Source organism: Cydia fagiglandana, chromosome 16, assembly GCF_963556715.1.
Source record: "Cydia fagiglandana chromosome 16, ilCydFagi1.1, whole genome shotgun sequence".
In the NCBI taxonomy this organism is placed as follows: Eukaryota; Metazoa; Arthropoda; class Insecta; order Lepidoptera; family Tortricidae; genus Cydia; species Cydia fagiglandana.
This window is the reverse complement of record NC_085947.1, coordinates 10,569,228-10,592,641: the sequence shown is the minus strand read 5'-3', so window position 1 is coordinate 10,592,641 and position 23,414 is coordinate 10,569,228. Positions and strand designations below refer to the sequence as shown.

Here is a 23,414-nt window from a genome sequence, read left to right as displayed (position 1 = left end):
TTTCTCGTCTCTAGTCTTGTGGTTGATAAATTTATTTCAACTCACCGATCATTACAAAGCTCGTCTTGTTTATCCGACCAATATAATATCATCAATATATTTCTCTTTCCGAGTAACAGCTGTTACAAAAGATAATTAAATGTCTGTCGAGTTTGACTCCAACTTTGATTAAACGTCATATTCCATTTTAAATTAAATTATCAACAGAAAGAACCATTATAAAAGTATCCGTTCAAATTGAAAATTTCATAAAGCAGCTGTAGCTAGTTTACTCGATTCCCGTATTTAAACGTTTGAAATTTGCGAATAGTCAGAGATCGGAATTGTTATATCCCTTGATTGTTTGTTGATTGGCAGTAACCTTAAACTTTGTGACTGTCTTGCCACGGGACCGGGACACGTGAGCGCCATGCTATCCACCTCCGCACCAATTAAAAGCTTCCAACGATTCACTTAAGCCTAACACACATAGACTCATTTGTAGAGGGACATGGTAATTTAGAGAAGAAACTCGAGGGAAATCTCGCTGTAATATCTTACGGCACTTCCACCCCGAAATAATATGTTTTACTTACTTAAAACCATATTTGTTTTACCAATAGGTTGTACATTTTGTTCCACATACGATCGCACAACATCACATACCATATGAGTGGCCTATGCAAAATATTTGATTAATTTAGCCAAACCCTTTTCCTACATCTGCATTTTGCGGTTTATTTGACCCGATATCCTTGTGGGATTTCCATAAACTATGTTTGAACAATGTCGTTGGTCATCGTTCCATCTTATTATCGACTTACCTTTTGGCATCGTGTAGGTTGTTTTAGTGGTTTCCGCACAAATGAACTATGTGGTTAGTGATTACTGTCGTAATCGGGTGCCACGTTGCCCCATGCAGTCTCGAGCCGACATCACAGCACAACACAACACAGAAAACACACAAATACCACAAAAATGTTAGCTTCCAATTTTAATGTAGCTCATACACTTCACTTACCTACCTATGTACAATTTAATAGACTTTGTATTCTCAGTTTGTTCTATGCAATTTAATTTTGGCATTAGTTTTGGCTGAAATTCGTCATATTATTTTTAAATTCTTTACGAGTAGGTAGGTACATATATGTAGGTAGTTTACTAGCGGGCTGTCTTTAATCTTCCAAAAAATAATGTAGACTACATACAGACTCATTAAAATACCAGTTTGTTACGTAAGTTCGGTAACTTTTAAGAAATGAAGTCACGAGTGCTCCCAAGGAGAAATCCTTGTAAGTTTGTAGGATCGGCAGCGCGCGTGTAACTCCACTAGAGTTAAAAGCGCCCATAGGCTGCGGTGGCTGCTTAACATCAGGCGGGTCGCACGCTTATTTTTGCCACCGTCGTGTTAAAAACATTTTTTAGTGAATATGTTCATGGCATTGTTTTTTTACGTATTTTAGTTGCAATCATAATAATTCAAAGAATTGGTATTACGTGATCGTTATCCTTAACCTACGTAACTGCTTATTTCGTAGAAAATAGATCGGGTAGTAGCATAGCGCTACGACACTGTAGCTAACAAAGTTAACCCCTCACGTCCAGTTGAGGAGTAATTTTAAGACAATCGTAGGTGCAAATTGTGTCTTAGAATAGAAACGAGAACAAGTCTGAGACAATTACGAGCCAATTGAGACAAAAGGATAATGTTTGGCCGCGGTGTCAAGGTTGACGTTATTTGTTCAATTGAAAATAAAATTGACATGCGAGATTTTGTTCTGTTTACTTTGGAGCTAAAGATCTTTGCGATACAGCACGTACGTTGAGGTTGAGGATCTTGCAGCGGTTCCGGGGGTATAAAAAATTCGATACGCCTAGCAGAGGTAGCGTTTTTGTTGTCGGCTATTTAGATGTAGGCAGATTGTGGACGATGTAGGTATTGCGAGGTAAGTATTAAGCGGAAGTAAAATTAAATTACTCCAAATTTTTTTAGCTTGGTGAATTGGACTAAAAATATTTCGAGTTTTAGCTTTTTTTATGAATTGCGATGCATCCATGCAAAAAATGATATTTGAAATCTGACAAGACTTTGGTTAGATATCAGGAGGTAAATAGGTATGGGTTGAGCGAATAAAAAAATACCTAAAGATTCTTTGTTTATGTCTAAGTTATCGCCTTCATAAGTTGTAGGAAGCTGATATTAAGCCATTAGTGGGGTCAAACCAAGGGTCATATCGATAGCCTTCCTACATCCGCTTCAACTTTAGCAGAACTGCTTTAGGGAAAGGGATTTTAAGAGTTCGTTTCGATAAAGTTACGAAAAAGGCCGTATTGAAAAGTACATTAACCTTTCGTATGTTACCTACTGTAAAATTTAGGCTGTTCAATACGTAAACTTAATGTTGGCATGCTTTAGTTGAATGAAGGGACACAGGGACGCTTACGTCATAAATATGCAAATTAATTATATCCATTACCTGTATATAAATAAATAAATTACTGTATTACAAAATAAAGTACCGTACCTATTCAAATTATCAACATATTTGTATAGTTAGGTATACCTAATAATCGCTACATAAACTATTCTTTTACGTATTTACTAAACAACACATATCCTAACCCAATACATATTAATAATCAATTGGAAACACACACAAAAAATAGTACCTAACTAAATTTATTCTGTCTTAAAAATAACATTTCGTACTTTAATCCGCAGCACACGTCTCATTCCCCGATACACCAGACCTTTGCACCAATAAAATTTAGCTAAATATGCCGGTCGAGTCAGGACCTATAGGATCAGTTTTTCACACGCACGATCATTAACATATTGTACGATAACTAACATCTCTATAAAGCTTTATCTAGACAAAAATATAGTAAAAAATTAAGTCAACTAACTTAAAAACAGTCTCCTTGTGTACAATCTTTCAAAGGCCGGTATAAACCAAATAGGCATTAAATTAGAGCCCTCGTATGTGTAATTACCCGGTAAGCAGTGAGTGTTGACAGCTACAAAGAACTATTATACCTACATTACCTACACGTGAATATCTTGTAGGTAGAACAGCTCATTATTCTTTTTGCATCTCTTTAACCAGCGTCTATTCTTGTCGGAGTAACACCAATGAGGACTAGAAAGTTGTTTCTAGAAAAAGTTGCGTTAAACTTCCATGACAGACGGCGACTAAGATATGGAGTTAAAATAAAAACAAATGAACGCACATGTGTCGCTGTGTAATATCATAAATGTGCGTATCAAATACGATCATTCAGCGTATATATGTTGGAATTCCTTATGAATATTGGCTACTATGTTATAAATAGTTGGATTACATTAAACATTAAACTTGACTTTGATGATTACTTGTTATCGGCAAAACATTGACCGTAAACATATGACCAAGAAAACGAACGCATCTTATTTTCTAACCGATAACACACAATAGCTACTCACTTTCGCGGCTCGCAAATCCACATGTGTACTTCCTCAACTTGTGGAACAAGTAGTTGGTGAATCTCGCACAACACATTGTGAACGTTTTTGCTAATTTGCTAACTACAACGGTACTGAGTCAGTCATTTTGTCACGCGGGAGTGCGCGGGCGCGGCGAGAGCGGGCGAAAGGCGCGCGCCACCGATCGACGCCCATACCACTATGCAATTGCTTGATTGAGCTTGCCGGACGAACTCCGGCGCCCCTAAAATAATACACTCCAAGCTTATTACACTATACACCATGCGGTATACGCAGCCGCGACCGGCGACTGGCCGTGCCTACAACACACCATGCACTGATATTTTTCCCGCACCGACGAGCAATTAATGTCAATGACTGACGAAACAGATATAAAGCAGATCACTATTACTCAAACTTAATAATTACTAGTGGGTAACGTTAACTATATACGATCGGCTTATGCTATACGACTCTTAATCTGGCAAAGTTTACGATGTCGACAGACATTTTCTAGAAACACTTCAAATTTAAAAGGAGGAAAAGAAATAACTCATTCTGTCATCACTTTACTTTTAATACCTTAGATATATTGGCATGAGTGAAAACCTCTGCGTATTTATTAATTATCGAATTCGCCTTTGATTCGTTACAATAGAAAAGTGCTAACGACTGAAAGTTTTCAAAGGATGTGTACTATTAGTAAAATAAGTGACTTAATAATCGTTGTACCTGATCACAAACTATTTTCGAGGAAAATATCTAACTTTATAACTAAGTACTTAACCTATATTTAAACTATGTGGTAAGTACTATACATAAGTGTAGGTACCTATAATAATACAATTTACTTAAGTCGTTAGTTATCTCAGTACATAACATGTTGTAAACAATATTTAATTACCTAAATTAAACAAAATTAATTGCGTAAGTACCGAAACTCCTAGACTGCCTGACGAGGCGAAAACTCAAATACCTACCCAGTATTGACTTATTATTGTGTTCAGTACCTACTTGCGTAAGTAACTACAGGAAAGATTTTGCTAAGACTGCTCGCTTCGTGTCACAATATTGTTAACGTTAGGTATTATTAGTTTTACTGCATATGCTTATTTTTTACTGCGTTTACAAGTCTGCTATTAAATATGAGATTTCTTTAGTAGTAGACAATATATTGATAGTTATTTGATAAAGACACCATGCAAACTACATCAGCCACCATCAACATATTTGGCTCATGTACATTTTATAGTTGTATATCTCGTCGTTCGCTTCTTTTCTGTAGACATCGCAAAATGATGGGCATCTAAAGTTATTACGCTCAGCTTCACAGAAGGGTGGCGGGATCCATTTTTTCAGTAGTAGTTAAATTGAGGTTTAATTAAGAAAATCGGGATGGATATTTAAATATGTAAGTTGTACCAGAGTAGTTACGTTTTATTGTATTGTAATTGTAGTAGTAGTAAACAATTTATTGTACAAAAATCAAACCATAACAGGAAAAATAAAATCGTCATTAGTACAAAGGCGAACTTAACGCCAGGGATTTCTTCCAGTCCACAGAAGTGGGATTTTTCTAATTCACAATTTTTACAAATTAGCCCCGATTCACCTTTCTGAACCCACTTTTGGGTAACACGTTAACGACGAAGATAAAAATATATGATAACGAGTTTTTTTTATTCTACGTTAAATAGGTACAAAACAGCAATGCTCAACACACGCAAGTAAATAGCACCGACTAGGAAGCAGGTAAACGACATACTTAACACCAATAGGAGTATACTCAGCTTAACGCAATAACAATTGACTTAATGTATTCACAGATCGACTTTGCATTATTCTTGAGTAATACGTGACACAAGATGACAAGAGTTGACATAGTTCAACGGTAATTTTATAATTGCGATCATTGGCAGATTTGCGTGATTAATCTATTTCCGTTCTGATGAACATAAGTGGTTTGCTAGGGTCATGATTAGGTGTGTAATCGAGGTTGTTTTTTTCAAATCAGTACAATACATTTTTTTTTAATAATACTCAATTACTTGTAATCTGATACTTATTTCAGAATGAGGAAAACTAAACCGACCATTTTTTTTCGTCCTAGCGTTCTGTCACTTGTGTCCCGGCTTATGTAAAATGAAAATTTTCTTATTTATAATATGGCAAATAATGACATGTTTATATTGTTTATTATGACACCTATCAAAGGCGAATACGAATGTACCCGGAAAGCTGCAGTCCGCGACGAATGGCGCCGTATTAGCAAGATCATCACTCATCGAGATTTACAATGATGACCACGACCACTCTGGCAAGAGTGTACCGACTAAGAAGAAGAAGAAGATCAAAGGCGAAGCAAAAAATATTTTACAGTACATATGGTCCTATTTTTCCGCACTAGTGCGTAAAATAGCACTTTTCGTGCGATGTCAAAAGTTTAAAGGGCCATATGTACTGTAAAACGTTGTACGATACACGTGCGAATAGGTAATTCGCAACTCGTGTCGATTTAAAACACTCCCTTCGGTCGTGTTTTAATTTATCGCCACTCGTTTCGAATTTCCTCTTTTTCGCACTTGTATCGTAAATAACTATTCACAGGCAAACTGGAACTAATTTGTTTTTTCTTTTCTTCATAAGCTGTAGGAAAAGTGTTTAACCAACTAAAAACTATGCAAGACAAAGGCAAAGAAAAGCAAATATTATGCGATCGCAATGACAAAATACATTAGGTGTGTATTAGTGGTGAATATACATAAAGCGAGTCTGTAGTTGAGCTTAGTGAACAAACAGAAAGTTGAACCCTGGGCTGTGAGATTACGTCGCAAGGTGTCACGCGTCTATACCTATGTTAGATGTTATCTCAGGTTGCCGGTTAAGTACCTACTTACGACCTAGGTAACATTTGGAAGGCGACTGCATTAACGTTGCTGTTGCGGTTTTATTGCACCAGCTGCTTGCTGGTGAATATACATAAAGCGAGTCTGTAGTTGAGCTTAGTGAACAAACAGAAAGTTGAACCCTGGGCTGTGAGATTACGTCACAAGGTGTCACGCGTCTACACCTATGTTAGATGTTATCTCAGGTTGCCGGTTAAGTACCTACTTACGACCTAGGTAACATTTGGAAGGCGACTGCATTAACGTTGCTGTTGCGGTTTTATTGCACCAGCTGCTTGCTGGTGAATATACATAAAGCGAGTCTGTAGTTGAGCTTAGTGAACAAACAGAAAGTTGAACCCTGGGCTGTGAGATTACGTCACAAGGTGTCACGCGTCTACACCTATGTTAGATGTTATCTCAGGTTGCCGGTTAAGTACCTACTTACGACCTAGGTAACATTTGGAAGGCGACTGCATTAACGTTGCTGTTGCGGTTTTATTGCACCAGCTGCTTGCTGGTGAATATACATAAAGCGAGTCTGTAGTTGAGCTTAGTGAACAAACAGAAAGTTGAACCCTGGGCTGTGAGATTACGTCACAAGGTGTCACGCGTCTACACCTATGTTAGATGTTATCTCAGGTTGCCGGTTAAGTACCTACTTACGACCTAGGTAACATTTGGAAGGCGACTGCATTAACGTTGCTGTTGCGGTTTTATTGCACCAGCTGCTTGCTGGTGAATATACATAAAGCGAGTCTGTAGTTGAGCTTAGTGAACAAACAGAAAGTTGAACCCTGGGCTGTGAGATTACGTCACAAGGTGTCACGCGTCTACACCTATGTTAGATGTTATCTCAGGTTGCCGGTTAAGTACCTACTTACGACCTAGGTAACATTTGGAAGGCGACTGCATTAACGTTGCTGTTGCGGTTTTATTGCACCAGCTGCTTGCTGGTGAATATACATAAAGCGAGTCTGTAGTTGAGCTTAGTGAACAAACAGAAAGTTGAACCCTGGGCTGTGAGATTACGTCACAAGGTGTCACGCGTCTACACCTATGTTAGATGTTATCTCAGGTTGCCGGTTAAGTACCTACTTACGACCTAGGTAACATTTGGAAGGCGACTGCATTAACGTTGCTGTTGCGGTTTTATTGCACCAGCTGCTTGCTGGTGAATATACATAAAGCGAGTCTGTAGTTGAGCTTAGTGAACAAACAGAAAGTTGAACCCTGGGCTGTGAGATTACGTCACAAGGTGTCACGCGTCTACACCTATGTTAGATGTTATCTCAGGTTGCCGGTTAAGTACCTACTTACGACCTAGGTAACATTTGGAAGGCGACTGCATTAACGTTGCTGTTGCGGTTTTATTGCACCAGCTGCTTGCTCAAAATAAATGTATTTATGTAAACATCTATTGTCGGTTTCTGGTATCTGGTGTCGGAGGCCAGGACTCACTTTGGGTCGTTGCGCCACCGTAGTAATAAGTAAGTATGTAGACATACCTAGTAGATTAGGTACCCCAAATCAACATTTTAAGATTATATAATTATGGTCAATAAATTACAGCCACCTAATTACTTATTCCATGGTTATTTATTACGCACTATATCCGTCCATATTTTTTATAGAATTAAAACGTTTATATTATATTACGTCTTAGTTTATAAGGAAAGTTTTAACTGTGTAAATAAAATATTTATATACCTCGTCGCCTGCGGGCAATACCAAGATATACCTAATATATAGTGATGAAGTTTCTAGAATTTCTAAATGATTTTTTAAGAGTAATCGCTTTCATAATGCGAAATCGATGAACGTGTCATAAATCGAAATCTTTTCTTAAATGCTGAGATTTAATTATTACAGTACGTCACTAATGGCTGATTTTAACTAATCGAAGGCTATTATTGACGTACGATGATACACTCATACGGCGGTAAATTTAATAATTAAACTATGAAATTGAAGTCGGTTAACAATAGGTAAATACCTACTTTCAGATCAATTAAAAAAGTGGTTGGTTGAGGTTACTAAATGGCTTTAGTGATGATAATAGATAAATAGATAATTCAGCCTACATACGTCCCACTGCTGGGCACAGGCCTCCTCTCGAGCGCGAGAGGGCTTGGGCTATAGTCCCCACGCTAGCCCAATGCGGATTGGGGACTTCACATACACCTTTGAATTTCTTCACAGATGTATGCAGGTTTCCTCACGATGTTTTCCTTCACCGAAAAGCGACTGGTAAATATCAAATGATATTTCGTACATAAGTTCCGAAAAACTCATTGGTACGAGCCGGGGTTTGAACCCGCGACCTCCGGATTGAAAGTCGCACGCTCTTACCGCCAGGCCACCAGCGCTTTAGTGATGAATGGGATTAAAAATCTTGATCTTGATCAAAGACGCGTTTTGTTAGAAAGTGAGTCTTCTGTACTTAGTACTATTATTTATTCTGTGCTTTCAGTTAGGTTGCCAATATTCCCATGACAATTCATCTATTTCATTGTTTTGATACCAATAGCAAAAAAGTTATGCTGTGTTGTCCTGAACCGCATTAGAGAAGAGGCCGGCCCAAGAAGCGATGGCTTGATGTCGTCAAGGAGGACATGCGTGCCAACGGACTCACTACCAGGGATGCCGAAGATCGGGCAAAGTGGTCACGAAGGAGTCGGAAGGCGGACCCCGGGTCCTCGCGCCCCGCGCGGGGGCACAGCCGGGATTGACGCCAGGATGATGATGATGATGTTGTCCTGGACCGCATTAATTACGAGTTAAACGTACCTATAAACTTGTAACTAAACTTAAACTTTAGTAACTGAGACGTAGAATCAGTTTGCAAACGTACAGCGTTTTTTTATATCGATAAGTTTAAAGATAACACACACAGTAATTTTACCTAATGCACATTGTTAAAGAGCTAGCTGCAATTTTTACGTGTGCCACAACTGACTAGATTCCATTAGGTACTTGACATTGGATTCAATGACCAGCAAGCAAACATGCATGGCACGCTGATCGCCTTATCTTAACGCGAAGGTGTCGTGTCATGTGAAATGCTCCCTAATGCAGAAAAATGACATACGTACACAAAAAGAATGTGACGCATAAGTCTTTTTTGAATAAGTGTGGCAGGTCGACTTCTCATGGGCCCACCAGAGGTGACACACAATCGCCTGACCTTAGATGACGCACGATAAGCCTAGGGTCGGTAACGCGATATTTCAGATTATCTGAAGCTTGAATCGAGAAAGGTTGATGTGGAAGTAAATTGTACGATACATTTCCTTGTTTCGGATCAGACTGGTTTGATTATTCGAACTCTTCAGGGTTTAATGTCGGAAGGGATGATGACAAATAATCTGATACGTATCAGAGAGTTTTTGCCAAATTATGACCTGATATAGACCATACATCAACACTAGGTATTATTAAATATTGCACAAAAGCACGAAGGAAATTTAAAATCCATAGATCTGCAGCAAAAGATTATGGTGGTATAATCGTTTGCTGCAGATCTAAATTACTCAGAATCAACCTTGGTCTACAACTTGAACCAAATAAGTAATACCAATTGATTCTAAGACTGAACTTATTGAAGTCTTAGAGAGTCCCATTAAGTCTGAAGTAAGTTTTCTGCCGGTGTAAGTCCCTAACTCGGAGAGAGTTTTCATTTATTCATTGAAGTTAAACAACTCTGGCGAGAGGAAGGAAGCTTCGCAACCTTGCGCACGAGTGGCCGTGGCCTTTAACTTGAATTATTACGTGGGAATGTATATCAACATGTATTTTGGCAATGTAATTTATACTAAACGTTTCTTATTATATTAATAGGGGTATTCGGTGAAAAATGTGGTTTAACGCCGCGTCATGGTCACGGTCAAGTTTTATGCTGGAGATATCGAATTTATACAATACGGATTTCAATAAAATGATTGCATAATCTACTCTTATTAGATTTAATGGAAAATCATATCTAATATTGACGTATTTTACGCATGTGACATAATGTAATTTGATCAGAAATTAATTAATATAAAACCGTGTTGTGATTCAAGTAAGCAAAATCAAGAAACCCCTTTTGAACTCTGCACACAACCGAACAACCTCCTCGATCGAGTTGTATCATCCGCCTTTTAAATATTCAGGGGGAAGGACACGGTCAGAATTGGGGCACCAGGTACTGTGGCTTGCATTAGCAAGGTCATGCGTCGGGAGTTTACGACGGCCCACGGCCTTATTCTGAATGGGAATCGCCAACGTCATCGATTAGGAACGGAAGCGAGATAAGAATGGGGAGGTCCCGGAATTTAGGCCAGCTGTGGTCTGCAAGGGCATGCGACCGTCGACACCTAAATCGAATGACGTAGTCAACGTCTAAAAATATGGACTGAGGATAATAAATTGGAAGGTATAAGGACATTAATGGAGTATCTACATACGATTAGACACGGGTATGTAGAACATGATACATGACATTATGTCGTTTTAATATGAAAAAAACTTAGAAACGTAAAAATATCTTCGAACCTTGCATAGGGTGTATCATCTAGATATAACAATATGTAACTGTTTTTGATTTTTACCACAAATTGGCCTCATCTCGCAACTCCTAAAACACATTTCCCATACTAATTGTATAGAAAACATAAGATTCAGATATCATCATACCTCATTTGTATAAGACATCCTGTGTAGTAAACAAAATACCTATATATATATATTAATGATTAGTTTTGACGCGTGACATTATTTCAAATAAATTGCCGCTATTTGTTTTGACGAGATATTTAACCTTGGCGTTGCCAATTTAACACATGCTGTTCATCATGTAAGTTAAACACAAAATTAAGTTTCTAATTAAATCAAGGAATTGGGAAATCATGTATTAAGCTACCCAAATGATTAAGTACACGACATGTATTAACGTATCTACATTTATCCTCGTATCCAAGTAAACCACATTTGCTTGACAACAGTACTTAAGTATGCAAATTAAACAAAACATTACGACCGGCAAAAATTGGCGGCTACAATAACCAATAACATTAGGTTTTTAACCATTTTTGGTTCTAATAATTCTTATTCAGATGTTGTCTTAACAGGTATTACAAATCGCAATTATAAACCGATAACGATGGCAAACTCATGGTCGTAAAAAGAAGTTTATCATTTAACCTTGATTTTCATTTAAACGGTACTACTTTTTCTAATATCGCTTTTACACAATTTTTTGATATTAATCAGCAACCCATGTTAACAAATAAATTACGGGACTTAATCACATACATTAAATTAATTTGCTATTAGGGATAAGCATCATCACTATCATTACATTCATTATTGCTTAGCATTAGTATTACAACATCGCCGGTTAAAGTTGAAAACCTCTTAACTCCCCCGAAAAAATATTGTAACGCTATTTTCGAATAAAAATTAAATGAATTTATACATGTATGTAAACTACCGTCACTGTTGTTTGTAGGTATTGTATGATATGTAAGAATGTAAACTTCTCGAGGGGACAGGCATTGCCTATTGTGGAGGTCTAAAATCACTGTAACTTAACTGATTTTGATTTCAGTTTCTATGTATTATATGATAGCAATTTAGTTCCTGAACTGGGCAGCTAATCGGTATGCTGCGCAGCCTCCACGGCCGTCGCCCATTAGTTACGTTTAATAAGTTATGGAAATATCGCGGCTACATACGTCAACTTACTAAGTAGCAAGTAGCAAATCACCTAACATGCCGATAAATCTTTCCAACTTATACCGCTGGTCTGTATCGGCGGTTACATCAGCGTAATTTCATTATAATCACAGAAAAAACATCCTCCAGACTGAGCATAGTCGCGGTACTCCCTCTGCCACGCATACGGTAATTTTACTCCATGTTCGAGTCGAAAGTGTCTTTGTGTGACGTCCGTGTCTTTGAACGGACCAATCACAACACGGGACTTCGTTCACCTCGTCCCGCGCACCCCCTCATTTTTGGCATCGCCGGTTGCATGAAATAATTTGCTCTAAACTCGGTCTAGAGGATTCCTAGTCTATGATTATAATCTTTACTATCTATCTATCTATCTAATAGGTACCTTTAAACGACCAATTCTTGTTTATTTATTTATATGTATATATATTTCGGGGATCTCGGAAACGGTTCTAACGATTTCGATGAAATTTGCTATATGGGGGTTTTCGAGGGCGACAAATCGATCTAGCTAGGTCTGATCTCTAGGATAACGCGCATTTTTGAGTTTATATGTTTTCCGAGCAATGCTCGGCCTCCCCGATATTATTTAGGGCTTGTGCACAAATCACGCTAGGTTCGATAGAGGGGAGGGGGGTCACGGGGGGGGGGGGGGTGACGATAGAAAAGTAGCCGAAAGCACCTCGCGTGATTTGTGCACAACCCCTTACTGATGCAAGTACATAAATACTAATAGCGAAAGAGGTGATGATGACCACGCGGTCTTTATTGCTTATGCTATGAATTATTATCAAGGAAACAATTGTAGATAATATAAATATTGTTTTGTTTCTATTGAAAAATACGCTTAGGTACTTACGTCTTATTTTACATTCGTATTTTGTCATAAGTGCCATAAGATCATAACATTTATGTTATGATTTTATGAAATACTTCAGAAATACCCGTGTTTACCAGAACAGTATTTCTGAAGTGCAAAATATCTTTTAATTTATTGACATACTTAACTTTCCTATTTGATTAACAAATAATGATTAACAATGCAATTGGTGAATTATTTTTCATAAATTCAAAAAATATATACCTACCTAATTGTAAATAATTGTCGGGGTCGCAATCACTTGCAGTCGCAATATGCAATTGTAAGGGTAAGTACCTATTATATAATCAATTGCCTATCAAGTGGGTAAATGCGTCACTGGAAGAATGCGATCAGGGTTGCCAGCTCCAATTTTTTTTTTACCCCTAGAGCTCAACTTAAAAACCCTAAAACTGTACTATTATTTTGGAAAACCCACTAAATAAAAAATAAAAGAAATTATACGTTTAATTAATTCTTTATTTATACATTTTCCAGAATTTAGTACATTATTATGATTTTCAACCGGTTCGACATTTTTGTGATCATACATACATATGAACGTTATAGATGGTCAAGCAAATCTTGTCAGTAGAAAAAGGCGCGAAATTCAAATTTTCTATGACATATCCCTTCGCGCCTACATTTTTCAAATTTGCCGCCTTTTTCTACCCTAAAAAAAATCCCTAAAAAAATCACTAAAAATATTTAGCCCCAAAAAACCCCTAGCTGGTTTATTTCCCCCTAAATTTAGTGGTAAAACCACTAAGTTGGCATCCCTGAATGCGATCTATTGACCTAGGTATGTAACTTGTTATTCGTTGATACCTTGTTACTCGTATTTATCGTTCAAAGTAAATTATAACATTTATAACTAATCAGAATCACATTATATAGGTACATCATATTATCCTTTACGTCATGTTTTATTTATTTATTTATTATTTATTTAATTTTGTTGTTATCTTTAAATTTACTATGTTACGTGTATGTACGTTCGTTTATTTTAGTATGTTGATTAAAATCGATTACAGCAGTAAATTTTAATTTCATTTTGATTAAGTATTGAATTGCGCTTATTGCGTTTATATAAGGCTTGTACCAAATAATAGCACAATTAACGCTTGGTGATTGGGTTAATTTTTGATTAAATAGGAACATTTATGCAAAATGTAAATACTAGCCACCTTATTCATAAACGTCTATTAAAGTTGACAAGCCTATAATAATCGTTTGTCCCTTTCCTACGTATTGGTGGAAAGGGACAAACGATTATTATCGGCTTGTCAACTTTAGTAGTCGTTTATGAATAAGCGGATTAGTAGGTAAGCTTTACGCCGATGCTTGCTTCTCTCTTTTCTTAAGATATTATCAGATTATTTTTCCTTCCGGTAATAATGAAGGTAGAAAATGTTTTTCCTTTAATCGATAATACCTATATAGCAAGGATAATTTTTCCCATCCGTATTAGATTAGGTATGGCACATTATTCTATAATTTGTACATTTTCCTTTTTATTATCGGTAGGTACTTAGGTAATTAAATGTTGACAGTTTTATTTATGATTGTTTGTCAATGCGGTTGTCCTTATTGCCGGTAGGTAATATCCTAAGGGCTGATTAAAGCCGACCACTGACTAACAGGTCGCCGGACGATATCGCCCTGTCAGTTAAGCCGATCACTGACTAACAGTCCGCCGGACGATATCGGCCGGTCAGTTGTTCGGAACTGTAAAATTTTTTGTGTAGTTTCATAATGTCAAATTTTTGTTCTAACTGACAGGCCGATATCGTCCGGCGGCCTCTTAGACAGTAGTCGGCTTTAGAACAAAAATTTGACAGTTCCGAACGACTGACCGGCCGATACCGTCCGGCGGACTGTTAGTCAGTGGTTGGCTTTAGACGGCGCGTGAACTTGCATGCGATTTTATTTACATTGAGGACTGTTCATCATCATCATCTCAGCCATAAGACGTCCACTGCTGAACATAGGCCTCCCCCTTGGACCTCCATACGTGCCGGTTGGAAGCGACTCGCATCCAGCGTCTTCCGGCGACCTTAACAAGATCGTCTGTCCATCTTGTGGGTGGACGTCCTACGCTGCGCTTGCTAGTCCGTGGTCTCCACTCGAGCACTTTTCGACCCCATCGGCCATCTTCTCTGCGTGCAATGTGGCCTGCCCATTGCCACTTCAGCTTGCTAATCCGGTGGGCTATGTCGGTGACTTTAGTTCGTCTACGGATCTCTTCATGAGGACTGTTGGTTACGTTCAATTCAACCGACCGATCAAAAACCGCAATGTAATGAAACTCGCATGCGAGTTCTCGCATCGTCTAAATCAGCCCTAACGCTTCTGAAAACGCAAGTTCAGGTTATTTTATCCCACTATTCCCACTAGGTACCTCTTTCGGCGCGCCGCTATACAATATTAGTAAAAATATTTTTTAAACTATTTTTAATTACTACTTAAGTCATTAAAGGCGCGATTCGGACAATAAATTAGAGATTCACTAGATATGAAATAGTAAAGATATGTGACGTTCTACGTCGCATAGCGCCGCAATAGCGTAAGCGCCGGCTGAAATAATAAGGTACCTTTTACCGTGGAACGTCACATATCTTTACTAGGTATTTCATATCTAGTGATTCTCTAAATCATTTCCCGAATCGCCGTAAGGGTCTAGCTGTAGGCTAAGAATTACGTGGCCTTCAGTATGAAAAACTATAAATAAACTATAAAGACTACACTTTTTAAAAATCTCATAGATTAACATATGCAATTCTCTCGTAGCTCGTGACCGTTACCGGCGCGAGGTTTACATCGAGTTAACCAGAGGTGGAGTGACGGGTCAGGCTCCGAAAATTAACTCTGTGCATGTCCAATGAATGTCAATTTGGACAAACAAGTGACAACATATTCGTTTTCAATATTTTTTTTGTTCTTTTTTTGTAACTGTGTATGTTGGTTTTGCATTTAAATATGTAATAAGTAGTACCTATGTTTGGGTGTGTTTGAGCGCCACATATATACACATATAATATGTATATCGCCATACAAGGATATAAACGAATTGGTGCATCCATGTCATTCCATGTGAAATTGAAATATGTATTTATCCTTTTGAAAATATTATGATTTTATTATAATCATCAATCAGAAGCATTAGGAAATAAGTTTATCTAGTTAGATTGGCCGCAATACGCGAGAGGGCGGTATTGTATTAGCCAATACCTACGCTCTGTTTGATTTGAAATATTAAGATTTACCGGAACCCTTGCAAAATACTCAGGGAGGTAGATATTACCTGTATAAAACTATCCTTTACGTTTCTTTGAAAAAAAAAACTGTATATTTATTATCATAAGGTTGCTTTTGATTTAACCAAATAGAGTAAGATAGAACAAGGAGAGGGTAAATCGACTTCCCTTGGGCTACGCCTGGTCCGGACATGTTAATCTTATTTGTTTGTTTGGACCTCTTATTTTGACCAGGTTTCACTTGAGTTGGGTTGGCTTTTTCTCAAACTGTCGGGCCTCTGATATAGGCTTAGGCAATAATGTGGCCCTGTGTAGAAATTTATTCATTTTATCATTTATTATGTGTATCAGTTCTTATTTGTGTATTTAGTTGATTGTCATTTTCTTCGTTTTTGTCATTTTCATTTTTTTTTGGCAAGGGATCTTATAACTAATAAGCATGTTCCTAATTACAAACGAATTAAATAATCCACTAGTCGTCACAAAGTACTCGAAACATCACAGAAATTACAAAGTTAACAGGAAAACTACTTAGATGGGCCAGACCATTCATTTTGAAACGTGAGTAATTATCCTCGAACTTTTCTTTCCTGACCGTACATAGTCAACTTAGTCAGCGATCGAACATTTGGAATTCGGGACATTTGCTATCTGGCCGCAGAGTGCTATTTCAATCGCTTGCAGGGTAGGCGATTCAGATACTCCGGCTAACCAGCATCAATTCGTTCTCGAATTCTGCATATTTGTTAGATACTACAGGCCACTTTAGCCCTGGTTCACCTAAGCGTCGATTCGCCTGTGCTGATTAAGCTAAGGGAATATTAAGGCGGTTGCACGGGTGCCCGTCGAAGTTCGTGCCATCTGATCAATAGTTTCTTGTTTCCAAACTTATCGCCTTTGTATCCTGATCTAATGCGGTCCTATTGCGGTATTCACACCTAAATCAAGAGCATAGCAACATTAGTCTGGAACCTAGTTACCTACAACAATGTCTTTATAATTAACATGAACACAGATATGTTTATCTGTTTAGATAACTGAAAGATTTATTGCAGAATATAAATAACAACAATAACATTTTGATACTTATTACAATTTCTTTTCTACTCGTAATGTTAGGTTGGATATCTTCTTCGTAATTTTGTAACACACATCATGTCTCAATACGTCTACGTTATATCATTTTTAACCTTATAAAAATTATTTACTTTATATTTGCCAGCATGTTTTTGTAATAAAACTAGGTTTAAATAAATATTTGGGGAACATTAACTTTAATCTTGTAGGATAAGTCTTTTCCAGCCAGTGTTTTACGAGTAGCTATAGATTTTATAAAGTAAACGTTGAAAAAATAATATTTTAGTAAACTATACCTATCTTGGTGTGGCTCTTTATCAAAAGGCTACTAATACCGTGAAATGTGACATCTAAGTACGTGGCACAGAGTATCATTGAGATAGTAATTTGTTTCTGTATCTTACTATGTCGCTAGCGATTAGTAACTGTATCCTAATTGTTCGGTGGAATGAACCAAAAAAGTCACTTTAGCAGAAGAGTCAGGTAAACGTCCCGTACTAAATCATGATAACGACATAAGTCCCGAGCAATTCATCATACCTTGTACAATGCTCGCGGGACTTTACTTTCGCATTTTGGACATAAGTAAAATAAGCAGTGGCTTGTAAAAGGGGGAACACTTTAAAACACATCATTCCTTATAATATCCGCTGTTACTTAATACTACCCAATTGTTCGTACATTGTGATATTTCATCAATTATTAATTAGCTTTTGGATTAATTTCATTAGAAGTAAATTAACTAACTCTTATTATACAACCGGACAAGAGTGTCAAGAGTAGGTAAGTATGTCGGGTCATGCCCAATGGGATTCTGTAGTTACCCGTTCGTCACAATAGACACTCTATGCAGCCTTAAAATGGGGCTATTAGTTGATAATATGTATATAACAAGCGGCAGGGAGCAGTACGTGTTTTTACTAAGAAGGAAATACATTTTGCGAAAACTCAAAACTGACTCATTCGATCATGTTATCATTGAAAGTCTTTATTAATTTTTTTTTGTAGCCTACTGAACCTACGGTTGAAGCGAGAAAAATACACCACCTTACGTGTTAACTTTACGTTACTTACGTTGTAGGTATACCTTTCTTGTAGTTTTTATTTTTATCACTTAGTCGGCGTCATTGATTTATACATAATTATACTACTACGCACGGTTTAGTAAATTAAACCTTCCTCGAAAGTTGCTCTATTAATAGGTGAAAACCGCATGAAAATCCGTTCGGTAGTTTTTGAGTTTATCGCGAACATACAAACACACAAACAGACAGAAGACGCGGCGGGGGACTTTGTTTTATGTGTAGTGAAATTGATACCCATGCCAAATGCAGCTTTCTAGCACTAATGGTTCAGTGAGCTAAGCCACGGGTGGATGGACAGTCAGATAAACCGGTTCCTCATTCACTACGGGACCCTAAATGGCCTAAATATAGCTCCATTCTCTTAATATTTTTCCGACCACTAATCCGAAAAGTTTCACAACTTATCAGAAAACAAATTGATAAAAACAAATACATTTAACAATTTAGTATATCAAATACAGTTTCGCGTTCCCGGCGATTTGCGATATCATCCCAGCTTTGAGATTTGAGACTTGCAAGTCATCTCAACTTCTTTCGTAGTTTTTTCAGGTGTTAGTGATGTCCGACCTTTACTGAAGAATGGGCTACCCTTACAGGCTTATTTGTCAACACGTAACCTTTATTTAAGTTAAACAAATACCTGCTGAAACCCCACTTAGAGGTCCTGAATGTTGTTTTAGTTTCTGTAAATACTCAGTGCAGCTGAAATGTACAATAAATTAAGCAAAACTACAAAACATAAAACAACAGGATTCTATATGTTTAAATTTGACGTTTTTGACGACCGGTCTGGCCTAGTGGGTAGTGTAGTGACCCTGCCTGCGATGCGGATGGTCCTGGGTTCGAATCCCAGTAACAGCATGTATTTGTGTGATGAACACTAATATTTGTTCCTGAGTCATGGGTGTTTTCTATGTATATAAGTATGTATTTATCTATATAAGTATGTATAACGTCGCCAAGCACTCATAGTACAAGCTTTGTATAGTTTGGGGCTAGGTTGATCTATGTAAGATGTCCCAAATATTTTATTATAAATAATTATTTTTTCACCACACCAGCTCGAAAAGGCTTACTTTGCACTTCAAAAATTGATAGCAAAGTTGCATTTTATTCACATGTGAGGCAAAGTAATCAAATGCAAATTTTGAGTTTTTTTCTTATGTTTGCTGGTAGAATTGACTTTTAAATGATGCTTTCGAATGATAAATATTTAATAACATTCATTTGGATTTGATTTAGTTTGATATTTTACATTTAATATTTGTTTCGGGTTGGTGTGGTGAAAAATTTTGTGTTTCACTCGGGGGCAATTTTTGTTTAACCCTCGTGGCTTTGAAACCCTCGCAACGCTCAAGATACCTTTTTCGAACCACTCGCTACGCTCGTGGTTCAATTTCGGAATTTTTCGCTTGCTCGGGTATCAATATTAGCACGAGAGCTTAAACAACTACTTTGCCCCCTTGTAAAACAAATAACTATTTCAAGTTTTTTTGAAGTAAAATTTAAAAATAATTTTCTAGGCAATACTAGGTACTTATAAAATCTCGCTTTGAAAGATTTTACATACTTACTTACATATTCATAGCTTAAAATTGGTAACTTCGAAGATAGATAATCGCGTGTGTTGCTGGGAGATAATTTTCATTGCTTTTAATGATACAAAGACTGCCAAGTCAAACTAGTGCAAAGTCATTATAAAACAGAATTTCAATACAGTTATCAAGCTTTTGTGTCGTTAGCTTTTATGACGGCTTGGTAATACGATACTAAATTGATGTAAATTAATACTAAGAAAAGTTTAAAGAGGTACCTACTTCGCTCTAGGTCATATAATAGATTTATAGCAGGATACTCATTTTAATTAAATACATAGGTATTAGGGGATAATCGTACCTACACTAATCTAGCTAACCACTGCAGTCTCTTTGTAGCGCAGCGTCAGATTTTATCATTTGTCTTTTAAAAATTGCCATTCCCTTACTTCGGGTGATAGCTACTAGGAAACCTCTCAACTGGACAATAATGTTTCGATTTGACTTTGAGTTTTGACCAATAATTTGCAGTCAGAGATTTATACTGGAATATATTATATTTTTTGACGGATACTTTTCAATAGAGTGTCTTCTGTTTTGCATACATATACAATAGTATGTAAAATACGTGAATCTCTTTTTTTCCGTTCAATATATTGACTAAAAGAAGATTCAAAGTGACATTCCATTTCCAACTGCAGCTGCAATACTGTTCATTTTACTATGGAAACGCGTTGCTGTCATTGTCAATTTCCATAGTAAAATGAACAGTATTGCAGCTGCAGTTGGAAATGGAATGTCACTCTCATGATGAACCTTAAGTCAAAACAATAATATGTACTTAGTTACAATATATTTGAACAGCGAATTTAAGTTTAAATATTGTTCTGTGCTCTTAGTTTTGGGTGTGGTGACGGTGTCATTATGTTGCAAATCTTCTGACAGTCGTGGAGAATTCTGAGTGATAGGTTTCGTTCCGTGCCGCGGTGTTGACGCCACTCGCCGTCAGGCTTTATTGTTCGCGCTTTACGCTTAATACATACGAGTAGGTAAAGCTCATTGTGCTGGGCCTAAATATGAGCGCCGCGCCGGCGCGCCGCCGCCGCCGACAAAATATTCGCGCCGCCGCCGCCGACGCTGCGCTATCGGCGTGGCATCGGCGTGACCTTGTTAGATACTACTACTTTCAGAATCAGATTTTATCTAGTTTAGATCTTTAACGGCGCCACTCTGAATAGCTTATAGACATTCAAAAGGTAGTTTAGGTCCATATAATTCAAAAATATCGAAGGTAAATTCAAACTTTTCTGTCTGGTAACCGCGCTACTAGTCTTAGGACAACGAAATTACAAATTTTGCCAGATGGTTAGGAAATCCGTCATTCACCGCGAAATTAACCATTGCAAGCATGGCTGAATGTTTTTAAAATGTGTAAAAAGGGGTTAATTTCAGATATTAAGCGTTTTCACGTCCAAAGGAAGGGCGTCGGAAACGGAAAAGGCTCTCATTTAAACTTGGCCGTTGTTCAAATTTCAAACTTTGCTCTCTCGAAGCTCAATCTTTGAATCTTTGGCCTCGCATCGCTCGCATGGATGTATGCCGCTATCTGAACCACCAAGTTTTCGGCTCTGTTTGGAGCTCAACTTTCGGCCTCGCATTTAAAATGTTTGGATCTCCAAGTTTTTAACATTAAGGCCTCTGTCTTTATCGGCCTTCGGACTTGCTTACACTGGACCACTAGTTCACTTCTAAGCTCTGCTCTCTTGCAGCTTGGTCTTCGGCCTTGCACAGAACCGCACCGCAATCGGCGCTCCAGGCATTCGGCCGTCAGCCAAGCTCACAATTGGCTTTCGATTCTAAGCTGTATGCTTAATACCAGCAGCTCAGTCTCTGGCCTCGCATGCTCACATGGGAAGGCGTCGGAATGAGGTCTTCGGTGTTAGGTGGAGCTCGGCCTCGAGCCTCACCTTTAGACATAAATCGGTTTTGTTGGGTTGATTTTGGTTAAGGACAAAGCTTGATTTTCCTCACTTCGGCTCTTTAGAATATCGACAAGACGTTTTCCTGATGATACAGTCAATCCGCTACTGTTTAGTTAGCACAAAAGATAAGGGCCTCGCAAAGATCTTCCGGCCAGGGCCTCACCAAGATTAAGACCGGCTCTAATGCAGCACGATACCGTTTATGCGAGTGTTTATACTATATAAAACTATTTTCGTACGTTTACGCAATAAATTATCCTTGAAGTTGAATAATGCACTTATTTTATAACTTTCTTACAGCAAAAACATGTTATTTTGGTAAAATTTCGGTTTTAATTATTTCTTCATTAATCAAAGGTGTTTCAAGGCCACGCCGCCGATTCGCCGCCGCCGCCGACCGATTTTGACCGGCGCGCCGCCGCCGGCTAAATGCCAATCGGCGCTCATATCTAGCTGGGCCTTGATCTGGCTGGCAATGTCTTTTTACGTGCGAGACCAGAAGTTTCGATCTGAATACCTCTTAAATAATTCACTAATAGCATTATAACTCGGAATTTTCACTCGCGCTTTAAAGCTCGACTTATTTACGTTATGTTCACCAAATGTTTTTCTTTCACCACAAAACTATCATAACACTCTTTACATTTCTCAAATCGGATAGGTATCTGTAATTAATTCTCTATTTGTTAGATATTATCTGATTATGTAACTAGCTAACCTAACTACAAGCGTATTTAGTTTGGGTCAGAATCTCAAGTACTTTTATTCGTTTACATATCTATATATAACTAGGTAGTAAAGCTGCGAACGGACAGGCGCGTGAACAGACGTGTTCTTTGAAAGCGGCACGAGGCCGCAACCGTGAAAACATTTATTATATTATAAAATATTACTTAATTTATGATTAAACAATACCTTTTTGTTAATAAGACGTGCCGCATATCCTTATTATCCTGTAAAATGTTCTATTAAAAATTAACATTGCTGCAGTTGATCGAGTCAAGCTCAATATTCCAGTGGGAATATATTCACAATTCCAAGTAGGTACCTAAATATTCATCACCGGTGATGTATCTAGTACATAATAGATAGACACAGAATATGATTTCCATGGGATTGCCTATTCAAAATCATTTGAGCGCATTTGGGCACAGGATCCACAATCCACGAAAAAAAAAATGATTCGTCACGATAGCTTAGGGTTCCCCTAGATATGTCGACGCGGAATCGGCAAAATACGATAGGAAAAAGCTTTATGTCCGCGCAATAAGAGCGAAAAAGTCGTCGTTTGGCTCGGCTCGCGACGGCCGACGACGCCGGACGCGTCGACCGGTTTTTCGCTCTTATTGCGCGGACATAAAGCTTTTTCATATCGGCTTTTGCCGAATGCGCGTCGATATATTTGGGGAGACCCTTAGGCTTTTGTCCGGATAGTCGCACATGACGGATATTTCACATGAAGCGATTTTGTGAGAGCGTTTCCAAGAGAAAAAAAGGTTTTGCCTAATTGCAAATACATAGGTAGGAACAGTCACTGAAAAAGTATAGGTATATAAATGTTTTTGTTTACTTGT

At 37.7% G+C, this 23,414-nt stretch overlaps 1 protein-coding gene across 11 annotated transcripts in view; it reads right to left on the bottom strand.

Annotated features, from left to right (window-relative positions):
- LOC134671975 (potassium/sodium hyperpolarization-activated cyclic nucleotide-gated channel 2) overlaps positions 1-23,414 on the bottom strand; it is a 287,227-nt gene that overhangs the window by 56,971 nt on the left and 206,842 nt on the right. The window contains exon 1 of one of the 11 annotated variants that reach the window (XM_063529868.1): positions 3,443-3,783. The exons of 9 other annotated variants lie outside the window; for them this stretch is intronic. In XM_063529868.1, coding sequence (XP_063385938.1) covers positions 3,443-3,518 — 76 coding nt within the window. In that variant the 5' untranslated portion in view covers positions 3,519-3,783. Of the gene's footprint in view, positions 1-803; positions 1,069-3,442; positions 3,784-23,414 lie in introns of those variants that run through there. One more of the 11 variants, XM_063529869.1, reaches the window with a different exon arrangement.